Source organism: Phalacrocorax aristotelis, chromosome 6 (assembly GCF_949628215.1).
Source record: "Phalacrocorax aristotelis chromosome 6, bGulAri2.1, whole genome shotgun sequence".
NCBI classification, from domain to species: domain Eukaryota; kingdom Metazoa; phylum Chordata; class Aves; order Suliformes; family Phalacrocoracidae; genus Phalacrocorax; species Phalacrocorax aristotelis.
The window spans coordinates 46,069,641-46,094,666 of NC_134281.1; the positions used below are offsets into that span (position 1 = coordinate 46,069,641).

Consider the following 25,026-nt stretch of genomic DNA (forward strand, 5'->3'; position numbering starts at 1 on the left):
TAAATCATAGAAGGTCTAAATCCAGTATAAAATAAATCCCAACACAAACTTCAAAGATGTCTGTAGTGTCCCTCCAGGATTAGACCAAGATGACTAGCAAATTAAAATTTTTCATCCATGTGATTATAATCCACACTGCATTTAAGCTTTAACAAAAAATAGTTACACTGATGAAAACAGATGTTGAAAGAAATGTATTACCTTTCCAGCTAAAATTATCTAGGAAGATAGGTAATTTTGCTTTCTAATGTGAAAAAATGTTTTTGGAATATTTTTAAATAGAATTAGAATATCAGAAGTAAATGGTGCAAAGAAAATCCAGTATGTGACAGCCTATGAAACAACATCAACTTAGCAGACAAAATACGATTTATGTGAGGTTATCTATATAAAAACTGAGAAGTATACTGTAGTTTTCACTCCTTTTTTGTAGAGGAGACTGAATAATCAGGCACCCATATGAACAGCTGACAGAGGATGGAACAGACTTGTTTTGAAATTAAATGCTGCTCACATTTTGGTTTTGATACTATCCTGTAACAACAGGTTGCCTCCAGCTTAGCATTAGAAATGTACTCTATCAGCAATATATTTCGTAGGGGAAAAAAAATTAAAGATGAAAAAAGAAGCTAATCCCAGGAATGTATTAAAGGATGTCATGAATCAGACTGTGGAAAGCAACTGTCAGATAAACAAATATATACATTTTTTAATCTTTTAAAAATTAGTTTTTAATTTTCTGAATCCTCCTCCATTTGGATACTCTGGAAGGGGACATCACAATTACTAAAAGCTTCACTGTGGGCCAAGATGTGCAATAGCGCTGTTGAATGCAGTGCTCGGGGATGCCTCAGACATAGCGGATGTTCCAAGAGAATTTCAGAGAAGGGAACCATGAATATTCATAAGGCTAATTAAAATGTATCTCCGCGTAAAACATTCCCCACAGTCCGATTAGTGAAGAAATTAGCACATATTTCTGGACTGAAGTTAATTTTCTTTTTGCTTTGTGTTTTACTTCTTACAGTGATTTCATTGCAAGATGGGGTTCTTCCTGGATGCTAATAAGGACCAAGGGTGCAAATGAGTGCCACAACATTTAGCCACCAGTACTTACAGTGAATTTCTTCAAGTATTCAGCATATTGCCAGCATCTTATTTTTAAAACGAACACAGTAACTATTAGGTTAATTGCAACTTGTAAGCATAAAAGCTAGCTGCCAAATTATACCCTCACCTCCTTTGACTCCAGTGGAGATGAGAATTGGAGGAAGCCCATCTTCAGGAATTAGATTCATTGCACTGCCAACAGGACTGCCAACCTGAGTTATATTTCCCGAGAATACAGAAGCGTTATCAGTCTACAAGAAGCAAACAAGAAAGGACAACATTACAAAAGTAATAATGATAAAAATATAAGAGCTGGCTGACTAGATTACTAGATGTAGGTGAAGGAATCTGTCTGCTGGAGGACCAGAAGCGCCAAGTAATTTGGCTCTTTAACAACAGATGATCGCGTGACAACTCCTGTATGTGCACTATTACTAAAAAGCCTGCTTAGACAGAGACTGCATCTCCCTTCTCAAGCACCACACATACACATTTCCTTACAAAATCTAAATGTAACTATGCCCATCTGAACTTTTTGCAGAGTCTCAATTCCACTCATATGGGGTATGGTGGATTTAACATTGCTAAGATCGTATCTGCACTTCTCTGCATACATCATTTTATGAGAAGTGGCAAAAGAAAGTATTTTTCTGCTTTGTGCTATGACAACCTTATTGTTTCAAACTCCTTACTCACCATGACTCAGCTTTTCTAAAACATGCATTACACAAATATCCTTCATACACAGGCTGTACAGCCAAACACTTGGAAGCCACCTAGCACACGGACTTCAAACACTGCTTAGTGCTCTGCCTCATCATAGTTCATTTCAGCTCAAAACACATGGTTGTTTCAGCACTCTGAAAACATTAAAACAAGTGAGGACACTTGCTATACAACATACTGAGAGTGAGCAGTGAATAATGTAATGCTTCCTTACTTCTGCTGATAAAGTGTTACTGGTCACAGGCTTTGATGGATCATGCGACACTGCTAAGGTTCCTGTGGAAGTTGTCCCAGACACTGTCAGTTTTGCTGCATCGGCAACTTCGCCATTGGGTAATATCCCATCAGCAAACCAAACACGCCTTTGTTCTCTAGGTTGTGCCACTAGAGAGAACATAAAAAAACCCCAGGATTTAAGATCTCACAGCAACGTTAGCTGGAAAATTTGAGTACAGAAGAGCAAAACTGAAAAATTACTAAACAGAGAAATGGGGACTGGAAGGAACTTAAGACATCGTCTAGTGCATTTCCTATGGCAGCATCATGTAAAAACATATCTGCTGATAATAGTTTACTTGCCCTTAAAAACCCGATGTCCCTACGGAGGGCAGAAGTATCACAACTGGCATGGGCTAGAGTATTTGGAATGGATGAAATGCAGATGCTCTTTCCAAATTCTTTCTACAAGCAAAGTGAAAGGAAAAAGAAGTACTCTTACCTTCTGCTCCAGGATGCTTTAATACTCCCACAGGTACCATGACAGTGGGAGGCGGAGAGCTCAGGGCACCGGAGGCCTGAGCCTGCTGCAAAGGAGGGATAGTAGAACAGTATTCAGCGGGATTGTTAGGGTTAGGACTCTGGCTTGAGGCACTCATCATGTTCTCCCAGGCTTGAGCTAAAGCAAACAAAGAAAAATAAATGTGAGCAGAGAAGAAGGTATCTAACAGTCCAAAACACTGTGTTCTTAGCTACAGTAGGTATGGACCCTTCCAAAGACCATCTCTCTTCCTTTATTTAAAAGCCCAGGAGACTGTAATTAAGCAAGAAAATGCATAGCAGGAGGAGAAACAGCACAGGTCCTGTGCAATATAAATATAAGTTCATATAGAAATATTTTCTGAAACTTACAACAATACAATTGGACCTGAATGATGCTTAGTTCCTCACGTTTCATTTTGTTTCCTCTTCAAAGATTTAACTGAAAACACTCAATTCTTTTACATATATATTTTTGTATATTTATCAAACCGCATGGTCAGATGGACCTTCCTATTACAAATGTTTTATAACCTACAGGACTTTATCTTTTGTATATGAGAAAAAGCACCTTGCATTTCTTTATATCCAGGGCAGATCAGTACAGATCAACAAATTTTATTCTTAACTATAAAAAAGTCCCATATGCTATTAATTCTGAAGGCATGACTTGAGTATTAATTCAATTGCCCAAACAATAACACATAAAACTTCTTTGTCAACAACATCTATCACAGGGAGATCTCTCCTCTATCCAGTGAAACAGACTGTATCTCCACAGCATTACTTCTTTTTCATCTGTAAGGAAGGCTTGTAGCTATGCAAGGTAGCAGAAAATTCATACATGTGCTTGCACCTTCAACCGTATTAGTATTTACAAATAAATGCATTCCTCTAGTCAGGCATAAATATCATGCCACCTAAGCTCTCAGGGCAGCTATAAGACCTGAATAAATCATGTACATCTTTGGGTTGCTTTGGCCATAAATTGCCAGAAAACCAAGGTGAAAATAATAAGACCAAAAAAACCCAAACAGAACACAACCGAATATAAACCCCTCCTGCCTCCTCCCATCAACCTGCAAAACCAATAGAGTGAAATGCCTGCCAATGGAAAAGGTATTGACATTTCCATTTGAGAAGATTAATTAAATGGAAGTATTTTTTTAACAGCAATTCTGTATTCATTTAGACTATAGGTCCTGAAAGAAGACAGTGTTAAAAGTAAAATTACATCTCTAGGATCCCTTTATTTGAAAAGTCATAGCACGGTAAAAGAACATTTTAAAAGCCTTCTCTAAATCAAGCAAAGTGCCAACTCAGCATGATCTACCAATTGAAAATACAGTAAAAATAGCATTGGAAACTTATTAAACACACAGCCTAGCCATGGAAAAGTGCCAGAAAACATACAACCCTCCCCCCACACCCAGTAAAACACAAACCAGATACGGAGCAACTAAATGAAATAGCTACTTTTAAAGTGGGTTTCCTACACTCGGTTCCAAGACTGTGCAAAGATTAATGCTTAACCTGCTGCACTGAATGGAAAAAAAAACCCCAAACCTCTACTGACAAAGAAACTGCAGGGATCATGAGGGATCAGATATGATCAGGCAACAGGTTAACTAAGCAGTAACCAAAAGCATTATCACAAAGCACTGCAACAGGGATAGAAACAGAGGTAGCCCGGGACAAGTACACCTAAGTATGCACGCAGCACTCTCCCTATAATAAACCAAGCCGTGGTGTCACTGTTCACTGCCATTAATGTGTATCAGTTCTGGCAACAGGACAGGAGGAGTTTTAAAAGGAAATCATTATAATATAATCAATTTTATTATGCCTTCTTACAAGAACACTTCTGGTTTCAACTGAAATACTTTCAGATTCTTTCCTTCCCCCAGGTGAAAATAAATCCTACTCGCCACCAAAAGGAGACAGCTGTCTTTTGCCAGGTGCATGTGTAATTCCTTTGTCCTTGTACACCTTGAAATTTCTATGTGCTAATTTCTCCATCTCAAAATGTAACATTTTAGCACCCCTTCAATGTCATCATCAGGACTCAGTTTTAATTTCTAGATATTACAACCTACGATTTCCTGTCACCTTACACATTTGGCCTACAGTAAAGAATTATTAATAATTAAAACCTACCACTGCACACTGATTAATCTTTAATCTTTTTGGAACAGAAAAAATTATTCCTGTTTAGTAACAAACTGTCTATTAATTTTGGATGCTCATCTCAAGACTAAGCACTCAGTTACTTTCAACCAAACCTGCATAATACTGAACTTCTTTGGAGAAAAAATAAAGCAATGAGCTTCTAAGTTTAGTTAGATGCTAAACAAATTAACAGATCTTTCTGAAAACAGCAGCCCAAATAATCTACTGTAAAGATACCATTAAAATTACCTTGTCCAAAAACCGACATAAAACAGAATTTTCCTAACTATTTCTTGGTTAAAACTACAGCAGCAATCTTTTATGAAAGTTTCCAAAGTTTAACTTAAGCATTTGCAGCAATGGAGATTCCATAATAACTGTTCAATAATTATCATGACAGTTAGTTATTCTAACAGTTAAAAGTTTGCATTTAGAACCTGAATCTGCCTGACTTCTTACTCTCAGACCTTCCTCTACAATTAAGTAACTTCCGTCATCAAGTTTCAGTTATCCATATATGTATATGGATATATACCCCCAAGATCAAGTCACCTATTCACCTTTCCATTAATAAACCAAAGACAGAGCGCCTGGAATTTCTCATGATGAGACAGGTTTTCTCATGACTTAAGCACTCACATGGATCCTGTCTCAAGCTAATCCAATTTTTATACCTTCTCAATCCAAGACATAGAAACTGAACATCAAGTCTTTCAGCAAGAGCTGTCTCAGTGTCATGGAAATAAGTCAGCTGGACAGCATCATCACCAGCTCAGGAAGTAACTGCCAGCTCAGGAAGTTCCTGAAATTTTCAGAAGCCTCAAGATACAGTGGAAAGAATGCTCTGTGTCTGCCCATATCTATACTACGTAACTAAAGTGTTAATACTATCAAGGACAAAATACAAAATAGATTCCATGGCCCTTTGGTCAAAACCAAACACAGTCTCTCCTTACACCAAGCAGAGGTTCTTGTTTGTTCTACTTGTTACCTTTATAACTACTTGTTACCTCTCTCATATGTCCCATGTTCACATCAGGCTTTTAGCCACAGCACCATCCTGGGTTTGACAGAATCTCCAGCAATGTGCCCAGAGCAATAATCCAAACTCAGTTGTCCACACCTGTGGACAGGTCTTTAGATAAGACCTCCTACTCTAGCACCAAACAGTTAAGAAGCAAGACGAGTTGGATTAATTTGTGGATAAATACTACCCAATTTTTTATGGCGCATAATCTAGAAGAGGCACAACTGCACTACTCTCCTCTTGGGCATCTGGTACAAAAGCTTAACAGGTTATCCACTCAGGAATCAAAGGACAGAGAGTAGGGAATTAGAAAAAAAAAAACCACCACCAAAAAATCACCAAAAATCACAGTTTCTGCAATCCTAGTATAGCACTCACAAATGAAAGCTTCCAAACTCATTGCAACCTTACCAGTTTTTGCATTCTGTTTATCATATTTAGTTTAGGAATCCCCAGACTCCACAGGGATTCCATGTTGATCAGTCAAGGGCCTTTGCCCTTTTAGCATACTTACCCATACAAATAAAAGGTTTGTGTGTTGTTGTTTGTTGGGTTTTTTTAATATTATCACTGCAGCTCAGCACAAAGCCAGTGAAGCGCTGCATCTCAGATTCTCTTTCCACTTACCATTCATTAGTACTGAATGGCAGATTACACACACTCTAGCTTCCTTTCGATCCATGTACAGCAACTTGCACTTCAGGCTACAGCATGCCGCACAAAAAACCTGGAACCAAAGGGGAAAAAACTTAAGTGTTGTTCAAAAATATGTGACGAACTAGTGAATTCAGACAAGGGAATATCTGTAAAGCTCTAGATACGCAAAGAAAAGAGGTAAATTATCAGTATTTTCCCATCAAAGCCACAGTGACTAAGACCTGCCCAGGGTGCCTTTCCTACTAATCCCGATGAAGCAGTATTACGTGGAATACATAAATGCATGCTGTCCTGATACTGTACAGTGGTGTTTTTAAAATATGTTTGGCATAAATGACAATGGGTTAATAAATCCCTGCCACTTTATAGTCCCTCACAGAATTAACAATTTGGGAAGTAATTTCAGTCTTAGGAAAAGCATGAGTACTTCCTAGTATCAACTATGTTTAAATGCACAAGTTTTCTCTACATAAGAGATTTATGTAGCACAGATTAATTCAAACAAGTAATTTTTATTTGCAGCAGGGCAATTCATCTATATTAGCAACTCTAGTTTTTTCATCTCTTATATAACAAGTTATTCCTCAGCTGGGACTTAAGTGGATGTATCAAAATGTTATAAGTGTTTAACATATAAAATGACATTTTAAAAAGCTGACTGACATTGGTACTGCAAGAAAATCTTCCTCCATTTATATATTAAAAAAAAAGTTGTATTTACGTGATTACAAACACTGCAGCACCACAACACTAGAGAGAAACTAGGAACTGCATTTTAAGCACACTGTCTGCTAAGGGGGGACCTGGTGCAAAATCCCCAGGGGGACAACCTGCTGCAGAGATGCAGCTGCATTGCGAGCACTTCTCACCTGAACCAGCCCTAACAATTCCCCATTTCTGGGCAGGAAAGAGTGTTGAGGCTTTCTCCAGACAAGCAAAACCATAAAACATGAGCATGGCTTGTGCATCAAAGCAAACACTGGCATGCAGGTATGATCCTACAATAGCAATTGCAATCTCAAAATCCTGCAGAACAGACAAATCATGACGCCCTAATGATTTGTTATTTGTTTTAAAGAATAATATTTTCTTTCTTTAAAAAAAATAAAAAAATAAAAAAATAAAAAAATAAAAACCCACCCACAGTATTTCCTCAGGGTTATTATTCAGGTGACATGTAAAGATGCTGATGAATTACATTTCATGCAGAAAGGTAATGTCACACTCAGGAAATCTAGAAACAGCAGCAGCTATCTAACAAGTGAGTTCAGTTATTAAGAGAAAATTTCAGATTTTAAATATAGGTGTATATTATATCTATGATACACTGTGAGTTATTATGATCTATAATGCCTTCTTAATAAAAAAAATTATTCCATCATCACTTCAACAGCAGTATTTCTGTAATATAGACAAGAAACTACATAGGATTCCCATATATAAGTATTTGTAAGCCTAACTAAATTTCAACCAAGTTAAAGATCACACCAAATTACGACCACTTTGCAGCCTGCTACCTTTGCAGTCTTTTAGTGGCAAGCGTTTAAAATAAGCACATATAAAAGAAACCATAAGAGCTGAAAATCGAATGCAAAGAAAGAGCTCACCCTGCCTCATTTCAACCAGTTTTAATGTTTCCTAATTATGTCCACTTAAACATTTGAGAAACAAAATATAAGTGTATATACACTGGCATTTTCATGCAAAAATAAAAACTCTTCTGCATACGTGAAAACCTTAAAAAAAAAAAAAGCAAATGTACTTTAAAATTTGATTTCTGCATTTACACTTTAACCCAATTTACAAGCACCCTAAGGAATATGAATAACAACATCACAGCATATTTTAGATACATTTGACATAATTTCAGTTCTCTGGGAGAAACTTCCGGTTGCAAGTTCAGTATTGAACATGGAAAAAATCAATGTCTTCAACCATAAATGAAGGACCAACACAAATTAATATCTAATTTAGGACCCTTTATCAAACAACACATTGTACATTCAGCAAAGCTCCCAAATGCAACGATCTAAATATTAAAAGAGAAAATAGAAGCAATGACAGAACATCTACACCTCCTCTCTTAGGCTGCATCAGCCTTCTAACAGTAGTAATGCAGAGGAAGAAAACAATCCAGCACAACTGACAATTCAGTCTTGTTATTAACAAACACCAAGTCATTATCTCAGTATATCAGGCTATAAAAAATAACATAGCAGTGCCAAAGCAAGTTTTTATGTTACTAGGGTTTTCAGGTTCACTGGGAGTTGTTAAAGCATTAGTTGCTAGGGGGTTTGGAGATTTTTTTTATATTTTAGTGGAAAAATATAGTTTTGGTTGTCAGTAAAAAGATGACACACAAATTTTCTGGTTTTCCTATCAAGGATGATCGTTTCATCCAACAATAGAAAATACATGTATACATAAGGTAAAATTTATGAATGTGCTCGCACACATCTTCAGATTCCTAATTTTAATTCAAAATTTACTCTAAGTGTATTACTTTCTACCACTCCCCTGACGTTCATATCTTCCATTAATTTTGCAATTATTATCCTGAAACTAAAACTGAGACAGACTTGCCAGGTGCCACTCAACTATTTTTAAATGCAATTTTCATTCCCAAAATAAACAGATAAATTGACCCCTACTACAATGATTTGTCATTATGCTAATAAAGCTTAAAAAGAAACTGTTGTGCTTTTAATGCTTGTGTTCAAAAATATTTAGTCCCATGACCTTAGAAACAATTATTGCAAGAGCTGAAGACACCATCTCCCCAGTTTTTAAGTGAGATTCATAATTTTAGCGGAACAGTGGAAGCATCACTGTGATTCAGTCGTTACCTACACGACGGGCACATGGTCAACATGACTTGCTTTGAGGTTGGTTACCTTAACCAGTAAGCAAGAGCAGACAGCTGAGAATAGCTATGTCTCAAGCCACTACAGCTAGATTCATCAGACCTTGCCTGTCAAAGCCTTTGGTCTTTCCTCCCAGAATCATTACAGGAAATAATTGTTGTAAAGCAATTTGCAGTAAGTGCTAAGTATTATTTGACCTATTCTGAGTCTTAGCATTTATTAATAAGTGCTTCTTTTTAGAGGAAAAAAAAGAAGGCACAAAATACCAGAATTTTCTGCCGCATCTTTTGACTGCATGTGTGCCAATTTGGCCCAGTCAACAGTAGCTAACAGAAGCTTCTAGAAACAAGCCATTCTGAGGATTATTCTAACACTCTGAGAACATTAAATACTAATACGCGATATATTTTTAACATCTGAGAAACAAGTTTGTCTATAGAGCAGAGGGACCTTTTATTTTACCCATTCCCTACATATCATCCAAAACAATGCTGTTTGTTCTTCTCAAGGCTTGCCTTCAGTAATCAAAAAAAAAAAAAAGAAACACACTACATTTTTTTGACTTGCTCTATCTGTGCATGTTTTATTCACTTTGTTTACAGATATTTTCATTTTCTGCTTCTCATTTGTGCAATTCAGGGCTTCAGTCATTACAGGGAAGTAATTAAATCCAAGCAATGAACTTGTTTAAAACACAAAAATAAGTAGAAAACATTACTGTAAATTAAAATTGTAGTTATATTTGTTACACTCATTAAAAAAACACAAAAGAATGACGTTAGTAACTGACAGTATAAGTTAATATATCAAAGCTAAAATTATGGGCACCCCTTTAACTTGTATGCCTTACATCTTCTCCTTAACTGCAATGAGGAGAAGACTGAGCCCTTTGATATTAACTGAAAGGTACACAAAAGGTAGGCATGTACATCATATGATGCTTACTGATCTCCTGTGGTTACTAGCTCCACATAAGGACTTCCACTGCAACCAACCTCCAAGAGGATGGGTAGAAGCAAGCAACTGGAAGTCCTGGACCAGTGCACAATGAATGTCTGCTTAGCTTTTAAAAGTGTCCTGGGAAAGACTTTTCAGCATGCCTCAAAATCAAATTTGAATTAAATCTACTTATCTGATGCTACAGTGAAGAGACTGAGTCCTATGCATTTTGGTTACTAATGGGACAAGTAGCACACATACACAGTCCTTTACAGAGAAGCAAGCCTGGGTTTTCTGCTAGGCTGCTTCCAGAAACAGGTGGCATAAGGGTCTGAACTCTCCACATACATTTGCTTCTTTTATGTCCTTTATTCAAGTCATTCTGCTTCCCTGCATTCTTCTTGTGGCTAAAGATCTTGCCCATAGCAGTCAGGAGGTCTTTCAATCAACTTCAGAAACCTTTAGATAAGGCCTAAATGAACCAAAGTTACTTTTACTCTAGTTTTTCATGGGGTTTAATATTTCTTTTAATCTTAAAAATATTAATGAATATCTATTTGCCAAAAGTGTTAGTTTACCACTTTTGAATCATCATATTTTTTCCTAAGTTCCTACCTCCCATGTGTCGCTGACTTTTATTTCAGTAACAAGGTATTTGGAAATACTTTACAAGCTTGTCATTTACCATAAATTTGCCACATAAAATTTTGTATTGACCTAGATGGCATATATATAAAACTTTAAAAAAAAAGTCAACAACAATATTTCTTACACAACACAAAATGATAGAGAAATTATACTGTAGTTATCTTCATTACAAAACTTCTCACCATGTGTACATACATCAGGTTACAGATAATTTACTATATTTTTTTTCCAGGAGCAAATGTATATTCATTAAAATAATGTAGCACTATGAGAAAAGTTAGTAAAGACAACTTTAAAGAACAGAATTAATCAGCCATCTAAACCAGCAGGAACACCAGTAATTCAACAGCACACCTCCAGTTCCCATCAATATGTTTCAGTATCTGTAATGGGATTATTGCTGCAGTAATATCTGCAAACGAGTTTCCTGCACTTAGTCATTTTATAGCAGTTTGACATGAATCCAATGATGTTGAGTGTTGCAATCAACACATACACTGCTCATACCAGCTAGCAATTCTATCAGCTGTAAATAACAATTAGTTATTCTCTATTAGAACCCTAGATAGATTAGAGCTTAGAAACTCCTTTTTTTCCTTCACAAAATCACACACGATTTTTCAGGAAGAGATGTCACAGGTAACTATAACCAGTTGCTCTGACTCGATTTTATGTAGTATCAGGAAAAAAAGGGTGCTTTGAGCTTACTCACAAAATATGAACTTACCTTCCCACAAGCTCTGCAATGATGCCTTCTTTTGGTGAATGTAAATCTGGCCTCGCATTTCATACAGTTTGGTGCTTGAGAATCTGGAACCCAAACTGGAGCCACCTCACCCAAAGTCGTAAAAGGCTTTCTGGCTGGAGCTCCAAACTGACCAGCTCTGAGATCATTATCTGGACTATCTGGGGCTACTGCAAGGCACGGACTACTAGAGACTCCAGATTCATACACTTCCAAATGTTCTCCATTAGTATCAGTAACAGAGGCATTTAAAGATGTTTCACCAGGAAATGCGTCTGCTGTGTCCCCTAATTGTGTTTTACCAAAGATATTTTTGTTTTTACTATTACCTCCACAATTTGGGGGAACAAGATCATTTTGTAAGTGGTCCGATAATGGCTTCGGAATCTGCAGTTTAAGATTTGTAGGTTGTTTAGGTCTTGCACCACCAAAAGGAACACTGATAGATTGTAGATTAGTCACTGGTTTTGGTGAAGCTTGCCCTTGCATGGATGAAACCTGACTACAAAGATTATGTAAATAATTTTTCTTTAAGTGGTCACCAGTGCTGTTTAAAATAAGACTGCTCCCTTCTGTCGTCTCATTTCCTCTCTGTTCATAAACATTAGTGTAACATTCTGACTTGCTTTCCTCTATCTCCTTTTCCTCTGTTACTGAGTCTTCCTTGGAGGGTAAAGTCTTTGGAACATGAGCAACAACTGGGTTCTGCATTCCATAGGAATCACAACCATTAGACAGAGAGCTTGCTGCTGATGTAGCCATGACATCAGAGAGACTGGATGCTTCAAGCTCATCTATACCAGTTCCTTTTAAGTCTATGCCTGCCTCCATTATCCCATCTCCAACTTCTTTACTATTACTACATGCCTCATCAGGCTGTTCCGTCTGCAAAAGTCTTTCATTCTCTCCCAGAGTTTGCTTATTATTCATGTCATTCAACTTAGTCAGTTCCCAACTAGTCATCTCCTGAGATTCAGGGTAACACTCTGCCATGCTGAGCAATTCCGTTGTGCCAAGATTTTTATCACATTCAATGACTTTGCTTTCAGTGGCACTAACATCCTCGGGGGCAAAATGTTCTGCAACACGTTCCTTGTAATTGCCACTTCCAGCCACATTAGGTTGACAAGTTTCAGTGAGCCCAGATAGCCTTAACTGCAACTGTTGGGTTGTTTCCTGTTCTATTATTAAGCTTCCATTACTTGAACCAGAAGAAGAGTTTTTAGCTTCTAGATCCGTTCTCTGAGGAATGGCTTTACTAGTAAAATTTTCAACTGATACACAGTTTTCTTGCGTTTTAACGGTACCATCAACTGGTCTCTGTAAGAGAGTCACTGCATTAATCCCTGCAGTTGTAGCTTCTGAAAACAGTGAATCTTTACTCATATTAAAATCATCCTTTAATCGAGAGGAGGGGCACGCAACGGTCATGCTTTCAGAAGAAGCATTAATCAAATGACTTGTAGAGTCATCTTCAGTGCACAGCCGATTTACCTGCTTTTCTGTATCTGCATCTTTTTCCGTGGATCCATTTACAGTAACACTAAACTGATCACTCTGTCGGTTTTCATTATCCAGTGTAAAGCTAATAGTGTCCATTAGGGACTGACTGTTGTAATTTTTACAGTCCAGCAAATCACCACTTTGTAGTGTTCTTCTGTCACAGCTATGCATGACTGCCACCACTAGTACATTCTTCTCCTCTGGCAAGCAAGCTGTATTTCCACATTTCTTTTCTCCTGTTTCTGCAGTGTTACACTGATCATCCCGATTACTGTTTCTTTTAATCAGTTGATCGTCTGCTGCTGCCTGATCATCAATCCACATGGCTGGGGTCTCTGGGCTTATGCTAAAATCCTTTCCATTTGCACAGTGATCCCCTCCCCCTGTTGGTGTAGTCACTGAATGAGACACAGAGAAAGATTTTAATCTCTGTTGACATTCATTAGGAGTTGTAGCTTCAATCACATTGGCCACGGTGGGGTTAAATGACAGACGACGAGAAGGCGGATCTAGAATCTGATTCCACTTTGCACCCAATAGCGCAGGTGAAACAGCGGCATCTGAAAAAGTGTTTAAATAAGAGAACTTACTGTCTTATTAAAGCTACAGGTTCTATTAACTCTGTTGCATTAGAATGCCCCAAATATAAATGTGGAGATGTATAAATATGGGCACAAAAGTAAAACACATCTGCCATAACTAACATCCTTGATCAACCATTAGTATTGTAAGCGCATAATGTTTCTGGAACTCAAGAAGTTTAGAGCTACACTGATTAGTATCAGGTCGAATTTGCACAAGCAACTTTAAACTATTGATTAATATACTTTAGGCATCTAGAAATGCCTAGAAAGATTCCCAGTCCCACAAAATACTCAACATCTTTGGCAGCACAGACATAGCAATTAGACTAAGCAAAAATTTAATACTTCAAATATGATAACTTTAATTTTATGATTTATGTGACCTAATAAAACATTTCTACGCTTGAGTCTCCCAAAACTGCAAAAGAAGCTTAGAATAAGTTTTGCCTGATTTGTTTAAAATAAGTTATTAAACTACTGCCACTGAGATTAAGCTTCACAAAACCTTTCTTTAAAAAGTGTTTGGAAGATTTTCTATGAAAAAAGTAAGAAATTTTTAAAAAGTAATCAAGATGAATGGAAAAAAAAGAGAATACTACTGCCAAATACTGAAGATACACCACACAAAATTAATAAATGTTCTTTGCAAGTTCTGAGATTAATTTGCAACTCAAACCAAAAAGGGTATCACAGATGTCTCCCTCTTCAATGGTTTTCTCTGTAGAATACATCTAATGTGCACCTACAATCTTGTTCAGATGACTCACCTTCGTTTTGCTCAAATTCATCTAAAACCTTATCGAGGTTATATGCCTCTGCTTGGAAATAGTTCTCCATTTGTCAGGGAAAGACCACCAGACTCTTGTCTGAACCTGGCAGAGAACAAATTATAATAAAAAATTTAACCTTCAGTCAGCAGTGTTCCACTACATATTGCCCTGATTTAAGGGGAAAGAAGTCCTTTGTAAATCAAATTTTACATACATTACATGCATAAATCAAAAGTATTTTCCAGGAATAAAAATTATTTGTGTGCTTAAACTTGCTTAATTCAGATTAACAACCTCCCCAAACTTGCTTTGGATTTTATTCCCTCCAGTCTGCCACGTTAATGGGTCTACCCATCAGGATCACTGCAACAGTAAGAGCAAAACTGTTCCAACACCAGTCAGAAAACAACAGTCTAGAGAAACAGAAGGCCAGCAATCTGAACAATCTGAAGATCTGGCTTTCAGTTCCACGCTACCACCTATTAGCTCATGTGTTTGAATAAGTAGTTTAAACTCTCCGTGCTTCTGATTGTTTTTAATGTATGCTAGGCTAGGAGTATTCTGTGTTACTCATGTCCCAGAGATGCTTCAAAGATTCATACTTGTAAAAGTTGTTAAGGGACTTAATGGGTGTTACTTGAATTGTGCTAGCTCTTAAAATGCCTGCTTTAATACTCCTTGTTCCCCTGAAAGGCAGGCACTGGAAATCTAGCAAAAAGCACAGAAGTAAATTGTCTCATCAAAAATACTCTCAGGCTAGACAGGAAGATGACAAGGGGGAAACAAAAAAAATCCAACCCTAAGTCACTAAACAACTTTCTAAAACTTCACATAATAAATAACATTTTTGCCCCAATAGTAGGAATATGGTCTTCTTGCTACCAAAGGCTTGTAGCAACAAGACACCCTGATTAATTTTTTAAAAACATTCACTACCAGCGAAGACATTTTCACTGAGAAATGTGTGACATAACCTATATACCATGAAGAGAGACATCGATTTGATCTGTTCTCTGAACATCATCCAAAACAACCTTATTCTCTTCAGAGCTGGCTTTCAATGTTGTGAAATAAGGAAATGGAGGAGGAGAGGGTGAGAACCTTGTTTTGCAGTAAGAAACAGTGTTAGTCCTGACAGCTAGACTCAGCTCAATTAAAAACCTGCTCTGTTACACTAGAGATAGAACAGACACAAGAAACACATCAGAGGACGTTTCCAACTTAAAACTATACTTTAACATTATCCCCATAGTATCTAGATTTGAGGAAAACATCAGCCAGTTTTATTCAATTACAACATTAAATGCAGTTTTGTATTTATTGAGGGCAACTATGATTAGGTTATTGGTAAAAAAGATCATGCATTAAAATATCACAAAATGCAGAGCTCAAGTTTTTAAGGTTGACCTCAAATTTGACACATGGTGTTTTTAAAAGATTATCATGTTACAATGTAAATACATTGCTATCTAATACAATAAGATTAAATAATATTTTAAAGATACATACAAAAGCCAATTTTAAAGAAAATTAGTATAACAGCAATTTAGAAATTTTAATAACAATCACTCAAAAAAAGACCATTTTGCAAAGGAATTCAGACATCAACTAGATATGTCCTCTGTTCTGGGATTTTAGATTACCTCCTTCTGCAAGGAAAAGAGATGATTGGCCATATCATTTACTGTACACAGATGGACAGATTATAACATAAGCAATGGAAAAGCTGGCCACCTTAAGTAAAGGTTGCATTTCAGAAGTCTAAAAAAACTCAACACTTTACATTCTCTACCAAAGGCAAGTTCTGACCCCTAACTGTGACAGAGTGTACTCTGTGATCCCTTTAGATACCTACTGTAAGGTCCTCCTGAGTTATCCAATCTGCCCGCCAAGTCACTGTATTAAAAATCTTTCATACCATTTTAACTGAAACAATTACATTTACTACACACATTTCAATTAAACCAAAATAATTTTTAAAGGCAGATGCTCCTCCTTAGACATACAAATACTAAATTCATTCAAACTACATCCAAACTGTGAGGGTTTGGAGGTTCTGTTGCACCTTTCTCTCTGCCTCATTTCAACTCCTTAATAGGAAGCATCTTTACCAGCTCAGTAAATATCAAATATCAAAAGTTAATTAGAATCTGTCCCAATGGATGTTTTGCTAGAATTTTTTTCCATTCAGAGTTCTAAACATCAACCAAAATTAACTCACTATAAGATTGTTTTCTACAAAATACCAGAAAACTTCACATAAATTTATAATATATTTAATTTACATTATAATGATAATGTTCCAGTCTAGCAAACAACTGATGAAGAAGTGAACAATTATTCTTAGGCAAAGTCATAGAACCATAGAATCGTTAAGGTTGGAAAAGACCTCCAAGATCATCAAGTCCAACCATCAACCCAACACTACCATGTCTCCTAAACCATGCCCTGAAGTGCCACATCTACATGTCTTTTAAATACCTCCAGGGATGGTGACTCAACCACCTCTCTGTGCAGCCTGTTCCAATGCCTGACCACTCTTTCAGTAAAGACATTTTTCCTCATATCCAATCTAAACCTCCCCTGATGCAGCTTGAAGCCATTTCCTCTCATTCTACCGCTAGTGACCTGGGAGAAAAGACCAACACCCACCTCGCTACAGCTTCCTTTCAGGTAGTTGTAGAGAGCAATAAGGTCTCCCCTCAGCCTCCTCTTCTCCGGGCTAAACAACCCCCGTTCCCTCAACGTCTCCTCCTAAGACCTGCTCTCCAGACCCTTCACCAGCTTCATTGTCCTTCTTTGGACACACTCCAGCAACTTGATGTCCTTCTTGTAGTGAGGGACCCAAAACTGAACACAATATTCAATACTCGGCCTCACCAGTGCCGAGTACAGGGGCACCATCACTGCCCTGCTCCTGCTGGCCACACTATTCCTGATACAAGCCAGGTTGCTGTTGGCCTTCTTGGCCACCTGGGCACACTGCTGGCTCATGTTCAGGCAGCTGTCAACCAACACCCACAGGTCCTTCTCCACCAGGCAGCTTTCCAGCCTCTCTTCCCAAGGCCTGTGGCGTTGCATGGGGTTGTTGTGACCGAAGTGCAGGACCCGGCACCAGGCCTTGTTGAACCTCATAGGGTTGACCTCGGCCCATTGATCCAGCTTGGTCAGGTCCCTCTGCAGAGCCTTCCTACCCTCGAGCAGATCAACACTCCCGCCCAACTTGGTGTCTTCTGCGAACTTACGCCTGAGGGTGCACTCGAACCCCTCATCCAGATCATTGATAAAGATATTAAACAAGACTGGCCCCAACACTGAGCCCTGGGGAACCCCACTAAGGTCAATGATGCAAAGAGTATTTGTCAGTGAAGCACTGAAGACTGCAAAGCGTCATACAAAATTTTTGTGTTCAGTGCTTGTGCTTTTGTGTTAAATTGTGATGCTGTTTGAAGCCACTGCACTCAGGTTTCCATGCACCTTCGTAGTGAAAAAGGGCACTTGCTAGGACTTAAATACAAACTCTGCAATACGGGTGGCACCAAAGAAATAGGCTACAAACACTGTTTTTTTTCTTTTGCTTATTTTAGTGAAGATAATGATAACTGACAAGCAAGTTGATGGGGAAGGAATGCTACGCTGATTATATAGTTGCTGAAAACATGTTTTAAAGTAACTCTTTGAACGACTGCATTTTGATTCTGTGTAACTGATTTAGAAATGTTTAGAAAAATTCAGGCCTGACCATTCATACAACTGAAAAACCTGAAAGACTGATAAAATTACTTCAGAACTAACTCAAATTAATGGTTAATGGAGTAAGTCAAATAAAAGCCACATTTGCCTCTAACATTTCCTAAATTTAGTCCTATACTAGCTGTTTTTTCATTGTCATACAAATCAGGAACAAGATATGCCTAACCAAAGAAAGCAGTGTTAGAAGTTCATAATAAATATACAAATTTTTATTTACCATAGTCAGGGTTTGGCTTTTAAATTTTAGATTAAGTGTGTTTTTATAACATTAGAAAAATACAAATATTCAGACTTAGGAGACCACGTTTAACAATAATAAGGACATATAAAGAAGACTTATAATTTTGTTTCCCTTCCCTTACAATCCCAGTGTGGTCAACACTTCATAGCATCTTTGTGAAATTATTATTTTATTAACACCTGTATTATCTAATATTCAGTATCTAATATTTGTGAGTTTAAATTTGGTCCAATATGACAGAGGGATTGTTTCTATATTTTTTAAAATTCTAGGTAGAGAGAACTAAGTATAAACAAATATATGTAACCACATGAATTCTGAAGCTCAAATACTGGTGCACAAACATGCAGTGAGCCAAAATCCAGACGGATGGATGCTCCTGATCCAAACTGAAGACAGAAAAGACCTTTTATATCATTATTGTTATTTCAATTACTGATGTACCAGGATATATGGAGAATCTTTTATTTTTAAACTCACAATCACTAAGATGACAGCCACTCTAAATGAGATTTCATTGTCTATGCAAGTAGGTATTTCTCAGAGAAGGTCAGCTGCAATCTTCAGGTCTAACATCTAAAGTAATAATAATAATAATTATTATTATTATTACTACTACTACTACTACTACTACTACTACTACTACTATAGTAAAGAACACAACAACCCCTCCAAGCTTTTCCAGAAGTTTCTGTGTCCAAGGGCAAAACACACTGCCAAACCCACAAAGGTCCTTACTGCCCATTCTTCCTGACAGAAAAGAAGGATGAGCACTCATGTTCCTAAAAGATACCCACAATGCTTCTTGACTAATACATTGTCGGCAGCTCATACTTTTGCCACTTTAAGATCTAATCCTTCAGCTCTGCATAGCCAGCAACTCAAGAGCAAAACAGAAAACCTTAAACACTATAACACAGCATGCTATAATAATTGGGTACCTGTTTTCCCTGTGGTTTAGAATTTAATTTTATTTTGAATATTTTTATGACGTATCCAACATAAATAAAAAGATATTCCTTTACAGGTCTTTGGAAACTTTGACTGGCGCTCACAGGTAGCAGGTAAGAAATTTGGAAGAGTTTTAGAATTTTTCTAGTCCCAAACTTCCTCCTAGTATAAAGGATGAAATAACATTTTTAAAGGATCCTTGATAGTTGTGAATCTCTTTAGAATTGCTCAACTATTCCAAGCCATGGCATGGAGAGCCATGAGGAGCAAGCACACAACTTAAACCCTGGAAAAGTGACAATAAGAACATGAGCAAATCAGGAAGAATTTCAATGGCAATTTTAGCTGTATGCTGCCAAAAAGGAAACACTTCCTAAATTAGTATATATTGGGATGAACAATAGGAAGAAGAGGATATTGTGCCAGTGCAAGGAAAAGGACACATAAATCACCAATCCAGTGAAAAGGATAAGATGATTTTTCAAAAATACAGCCCTCTATGCAAAGATTTGGCAGAAAAGACTAATTACAGAGGAAAAAAATTAAATAGCAATTTTTTTAAATTCTGTATTTTTAAAAAAGCATACAATGGCTACCATCCACTGGTACAGTAAGTCCAGAACCTAAGATAACTTGTCACCTATTGCAGAGTCATCTCCTGTCTTTCATGGCTAAAAGCTGATGAAAACATGCAGCCTGTCAATCAGATTATTGGCAAGCTCCTGTTGGATCACAGATCATACGTAATTCAGGAACTCTGTGTTTTACTTATCAATTCCTTCATACAACAGCATGGACTTACCATGATCTTCATCTCTAAAACCTAAGAACTTATGTTTTATCAAGCCTACATGCCCTTCTCTCCCCTAATGTCTAAATATAGAAGTGCATGTACCAGAATGTCTGTATCAGATGTATCTAGAATTACTACCCTAGTCACCACAGCATTCAGACATAAGACAAACTTTAATCGATTAGTGGGGAAGGAAGGAGACAGACGTAAAGGACAGAAAACCTTCCTTAAAATTAGATGGTATTCTGAACAGGCTTAACCTTAAAGACTGCCTTTGAAGACAATTCAGATATCCCACTTGCCAGCTTCTTAGAATCTTAGAATATCTGAAGTTGGAAGGGACCCATAAGGATCATCAGGTCCAACTCCCTGCCCCTCACAGGACTACCTACTGTACAAAGAGATAGGCCTTTTGTTATACCTGCAAAGTCACAAGACTTGCATTTGTTTTGGTCTCTATGATAAGGAATTATGTAACCCATGATCTTCCGCACTGCACATCCTACATTACCCTTAAGACTTTTTCACCACTGGAACCAACAGCCTTAAGCCTTTCAAATTTTCTTGACTCTAACAGTGGATGATGAGCACATAATCACATTAAAACATTTTAATAAAATATACATCAAAAGGAAGTGCCACATACTACCATACAACTACTAGCCTCATAGCAAAGGCCTAAAAATCAGACAGCATGTAAAGAACCAGAATAAGATCTCAGCTGTCCTGTGTAGACTACTCTTTCAATATGAAACTGTAAACAAACACATTTCAGTAAACTCTTACTAAACAAAATACTTAAGTAGTTTATTATAGTCCTCACCAAAACTATATATGAAAGACTCCTAAGATGAAAGTTACAAGGGGCATAATCAAATGGAAACCAAACATTGCTCATTCATCAAGATAAAAATCAGACATCCAGAAAATGTCATTTTCCCATAGCATGACAACATGGAATTATTTATCAAATGGAAAAATTGATTTATTAGATCTAATGCTCCTGAGGACTTCCTTCAACTAAAAGAAACAATGGCCAAGTCCACATACTGTTCCAGCTCCCTTTAGTGGTCTTTGTATTATTTGCCTCTGGGAAGAAAAAAATCAAGCACCTTTGCTGTAATGAACAGCTTGTTCAGAGAGTTCAGCAATAGCTGTATTTTTAACTGATGAGATCTGCCTACAGCACAGACTGAGGAAGAAAGACTTTGCCCACTTCCGCCCTCCCACAAACAAAATAAGACACATCTTTGCTCTAAAACAAGGCAATTGCACTCAATAAAAACCAAAATAACAAAATTATGAAAATACTCCATCATCTTCTATAGACGATATGTATCCATAGAGGTGTACATATCTAAATATATATCCACAACCATCCATAAAAATGCATGCATTTCAAGTACATACCCCTGAATCATTATATTCTAATGCAGAACTCTTACCTTTTGCTCTTATACGTATGTTAAGAATCGAATGACCCTGTGCCTGCTCATGATGACTGCAGCACAACCAGCCAGTTCTGCTGAATCAGTGTGTTCTACCTGATCCTAGAAAGAAAATATAAACATGTATTTTATTATTGCAATTCTGCCACAAACCATGTTTTTTTAACACATGACTGCAGCTAGCACAGGCACATTTGGCAAATGCTGCAAGCCTTCAAACTATCTGGGTTACATTTGCAGCTTTAAATTCAGGAATCTATGCACTATGCCAGTATTGCACTCCAATATTCTAGGGAAAAAAGCTGCTAATAAAAAACACATTGCTACCTACCTACTATTATTCCTCATTTAACTGTAAACCCACAGAGTGAGGCAGCAACTCCAATTGTCCTTGTATTCCTGGTGACCTTGACTGTAATGCTTAATTTATAAAACTAGCCTCTGAAGTTAATTATATTACACTATAATAGGCTTTCCAAAAATAAAGAGCTAGTATCTTTGATACTCAACAAAAATTCACGGCCCTCCTAATTCTGTAAACTGTATTCATCAGCTTTCCACTGATACGTTACAGCTGAACAACTTGTTTTGTCTTCAAATTATCCCCCCTACAATCTTAACCTCCCTTCATTTCCTAAAGGCTTCTTCTCTCAAAAACCACAATGGCATCAACCTTCAATAGCAGGGAGGACCCAAGCAAAAAAAAGTCTTCAGAAGAAACTCTTGTTCTCCTAACTACAGCATTTCTACAGGTCAGGTGCTCATTTTCACAGGCTGCATCCTAACACTCAACATAGCTCAAAGATCCAACACAGCCATGAGCAAAGAAAAGAGACTAGTTTATGACAAACAGTGCTACAAGAACAAGGAGTGAGATACGTTAAATTCATGTTTTAAGCTTTGCGGGTGCTGGTATTTGACCTGTTAGGTAGTTGAAGTATTTATTAGTGCTCTGGTGAAGCAGCAGCATATGTTAGAAAAAAATCTTACAACTCCAGCAAAATGAACAGAGCTAAAAAACAAATCAGTTCTCCATGCATGAAAGCGATATTCGGTGTTATACTACAATTTTCCCAGGGTTGTTTATTATTCTTTTCAAAAATAAGCTACAGAAATAATTCCAGGAAACTAATGAACTGAACAGTAGCACTCTTAGTAGTACTGTTTCCAAACCTAGAGTAAAATCCCACAGCTTTGTATGCCAACAGAACTGTTACAGTATGCAAGTAAAATTTGTGATGTCATGTATATTTCTACCTCCATAAGCTAAGATTAATTTTGAGTATTTGGGAAATAATACAAATTATTCTGTTACAAAGTTCTTTGGATAGGCTTCATATGCATGCAATAATGGAGGCGAGGGAAATTTAATTCCACTGGAAGGCTTCAGAATTATAATCTTTTTCAAAGGGATGTAAAGTACATCTGGCAGCAGGGTAAGGTTATTGTACCACCACCACGTCCACCCCTTGTGGCTTGTAGGTGGAGGAAAATTATTCCATTTTCATGACCCCTTTGAAAAGATGGATCAATTAATGACAATTCTGTTTATGATTTATGACAAGGTCTGTCAATTGCATCATGAACATAAAACACATTTCACACGAACCAGTCAGTCATACATTAACCACAGAGTTCAATCTTCACCAATCAGAAATGGATCAGACCTAGCAACCTACAGCTGAAACACGCTATGCTGTTACCAGTGCTCTAAGTCACCAGGCCTTCTAGGCAAGGCATATTCAGGGCAACAGTACAGCTTTATTGTTCATTGTTTTATTTCTGATCCACTTGTTTCATTCTTCCCAGGTAATAACTTTTTTGTCCGTAACCATTCACCACAGAAGAACACAGATCCAATCAAACACTACCAGTCTCCAAAGAAAGCTTTGAAGAGATATTACCTTGAGGTCCTAGAGCTTTTTGTTTACAATTCAACATTCACTCTCGGCAGCCATTTCCCTTTACAAAGACCAATGCAAAAATCAAAGCATACTTACAGATATTAATGTAATATATTTAAACAAAAAACAATTTTAAAAAAAGTAAATTATAAGGTTTGGATTTCCTGAAAAAATTAACAAGTTGAAAACAGCGCCAAATTCTTTTTTCGATAAGAAGTGAATGTAAGAGAACTCTATTAAAATAAAAATCAAGGACAAAAAGAATAACTATAAAGGAGAGTCAAGAATATTCACAACAATGTATAACCCAGTGATTATTAGTTTTTTCAGAAATGATACTGCTAAAAAAAGGGTTCCATCACACTTGAAAAAATACCTACATTTCCACCCAAAAATTATGTGCCTACTGAGACCTAAGATCATTACAAATGAAAGAGGCCCACTGTCTCTGCACTTCCGGTTTGCTTACTTTGAGCATTTCACAGTTTCTTATCTCTTCTGCTGATGGTTGGCTGAACTCTTCTGTTTCCTGCCCTACAGTGGTATCACTCAGGTGCTGCTTTGGTTATACCCTACATGTATGATTTCCCTCAGGAGCTCCAAGAGGGTAACTGCCAATTACTGCAAAAGCAAAACAGAAATTGAAGAGAAATTTGACAAGCAGAGACGTGCCCAGAATAAAGAGAGGATGAAGAATAGAAGAGCTCTAAAAAATATAAAATAAGAAATACCTTCCACAAAAAAAGAATGTAAAAAATGTTTACATCATCAAATGGAAGTAATCTGAACTAGCACAAATTGGAATAGCTTATAATAAATGGAAAGAGACTGGAAAAGAAGCAATTTCGATACTATGTTAAAAAAATGCAGAAAAAGCTCAAAGCATGAAGAGATGCTAAAAAAATGCTTCCATCTACTGGCAAGGATCCAACTCTTCACTACACTACAGATCCTCTATAATGTGCTACCAGTAAGAAGATGTCTTTGAGTAGGCAGGAATACATTTGCAGCCATTTTAAGGCACTTTATGATTGCAAGATTAGTTGAAATAGGCATTATCTTAAAAGCAAACCCAGATTTCAATGCTAGTATCTTAACTTCCTAGCTTGTCTACACTCTGGAACTATCAGATGGCAGATTCAGAGACACTACAGACAGGAGACATATTCAGGTCCCAACTTTGCAAGAATAAAAACTACAACAAGAAATACTATAGCAGCGGGGTACATTAATAGGTAAACAGTGTACTTAATCAAGAGGGGAATCAGGTAGCAAGTTTCAGGACACAACAGTTATACAATATGAATTCTTTTATCCGATCATTTAATCTGGAAGCTAAATCTTCACAAGTGGAAAAGGTGGGGTTTCTTCACTCAAGCAATTAAATGCTTGGAATAATGGTAATTTACCACGTGCCCAATAATTTGTCACTTCATAA

General features: G+C 37.1%; 1 protein-coding gene across 2 annotated transcripts in view; it reads right to left on the reverse strand.

Annotated features, from left to right (window-relative positions):
• The window catches only part of ZFYVE9 (zinc finger FYVE-type containing 9), a 64,717-nt gene that overhangs the window by 25,095 nt on the left and 14,596 nt on the right, over positions 1-25,026 (reverse strand). Inside the window, exons 2-8 of one of the 2 annotated variants that reach the window (XM_075097616.1) lie at positions 21,682-21,786; positions 14,496-14,600; positions 11,624-13,704; positions 6,416-6,515; positions 2,555-2,731; positions 2,051-2,220; positions 1,238-1,361 (exon numbers count right to left, since the gene is read on the reverse strand). In XM_075097616.1, the coding sequence (XP_074953717.1) occupies positions 1,238-1,361; positions 2,051-2,220; positions 2,555-2,731; positions 6,416-6,515; positions 11,624-13,704; positions 14,496-14,565 (2,722 nt within the window). In that variant the 5' untranslated portion in view covers positions 14,566-14,600; positions 21,682-21,786. The remainder of the gene's footprint in view (positions 1-1,237; positions 1,362-2,050; positions 2,221-2,554; positions 2,732-6,415; positions 6,516-11,623; positions 13,705-14,495; positions 14,601-21,681; positions 21,787-25,026) is intronic. The other variant, XM_075097617.1, reaches the window with a different exon arrangement.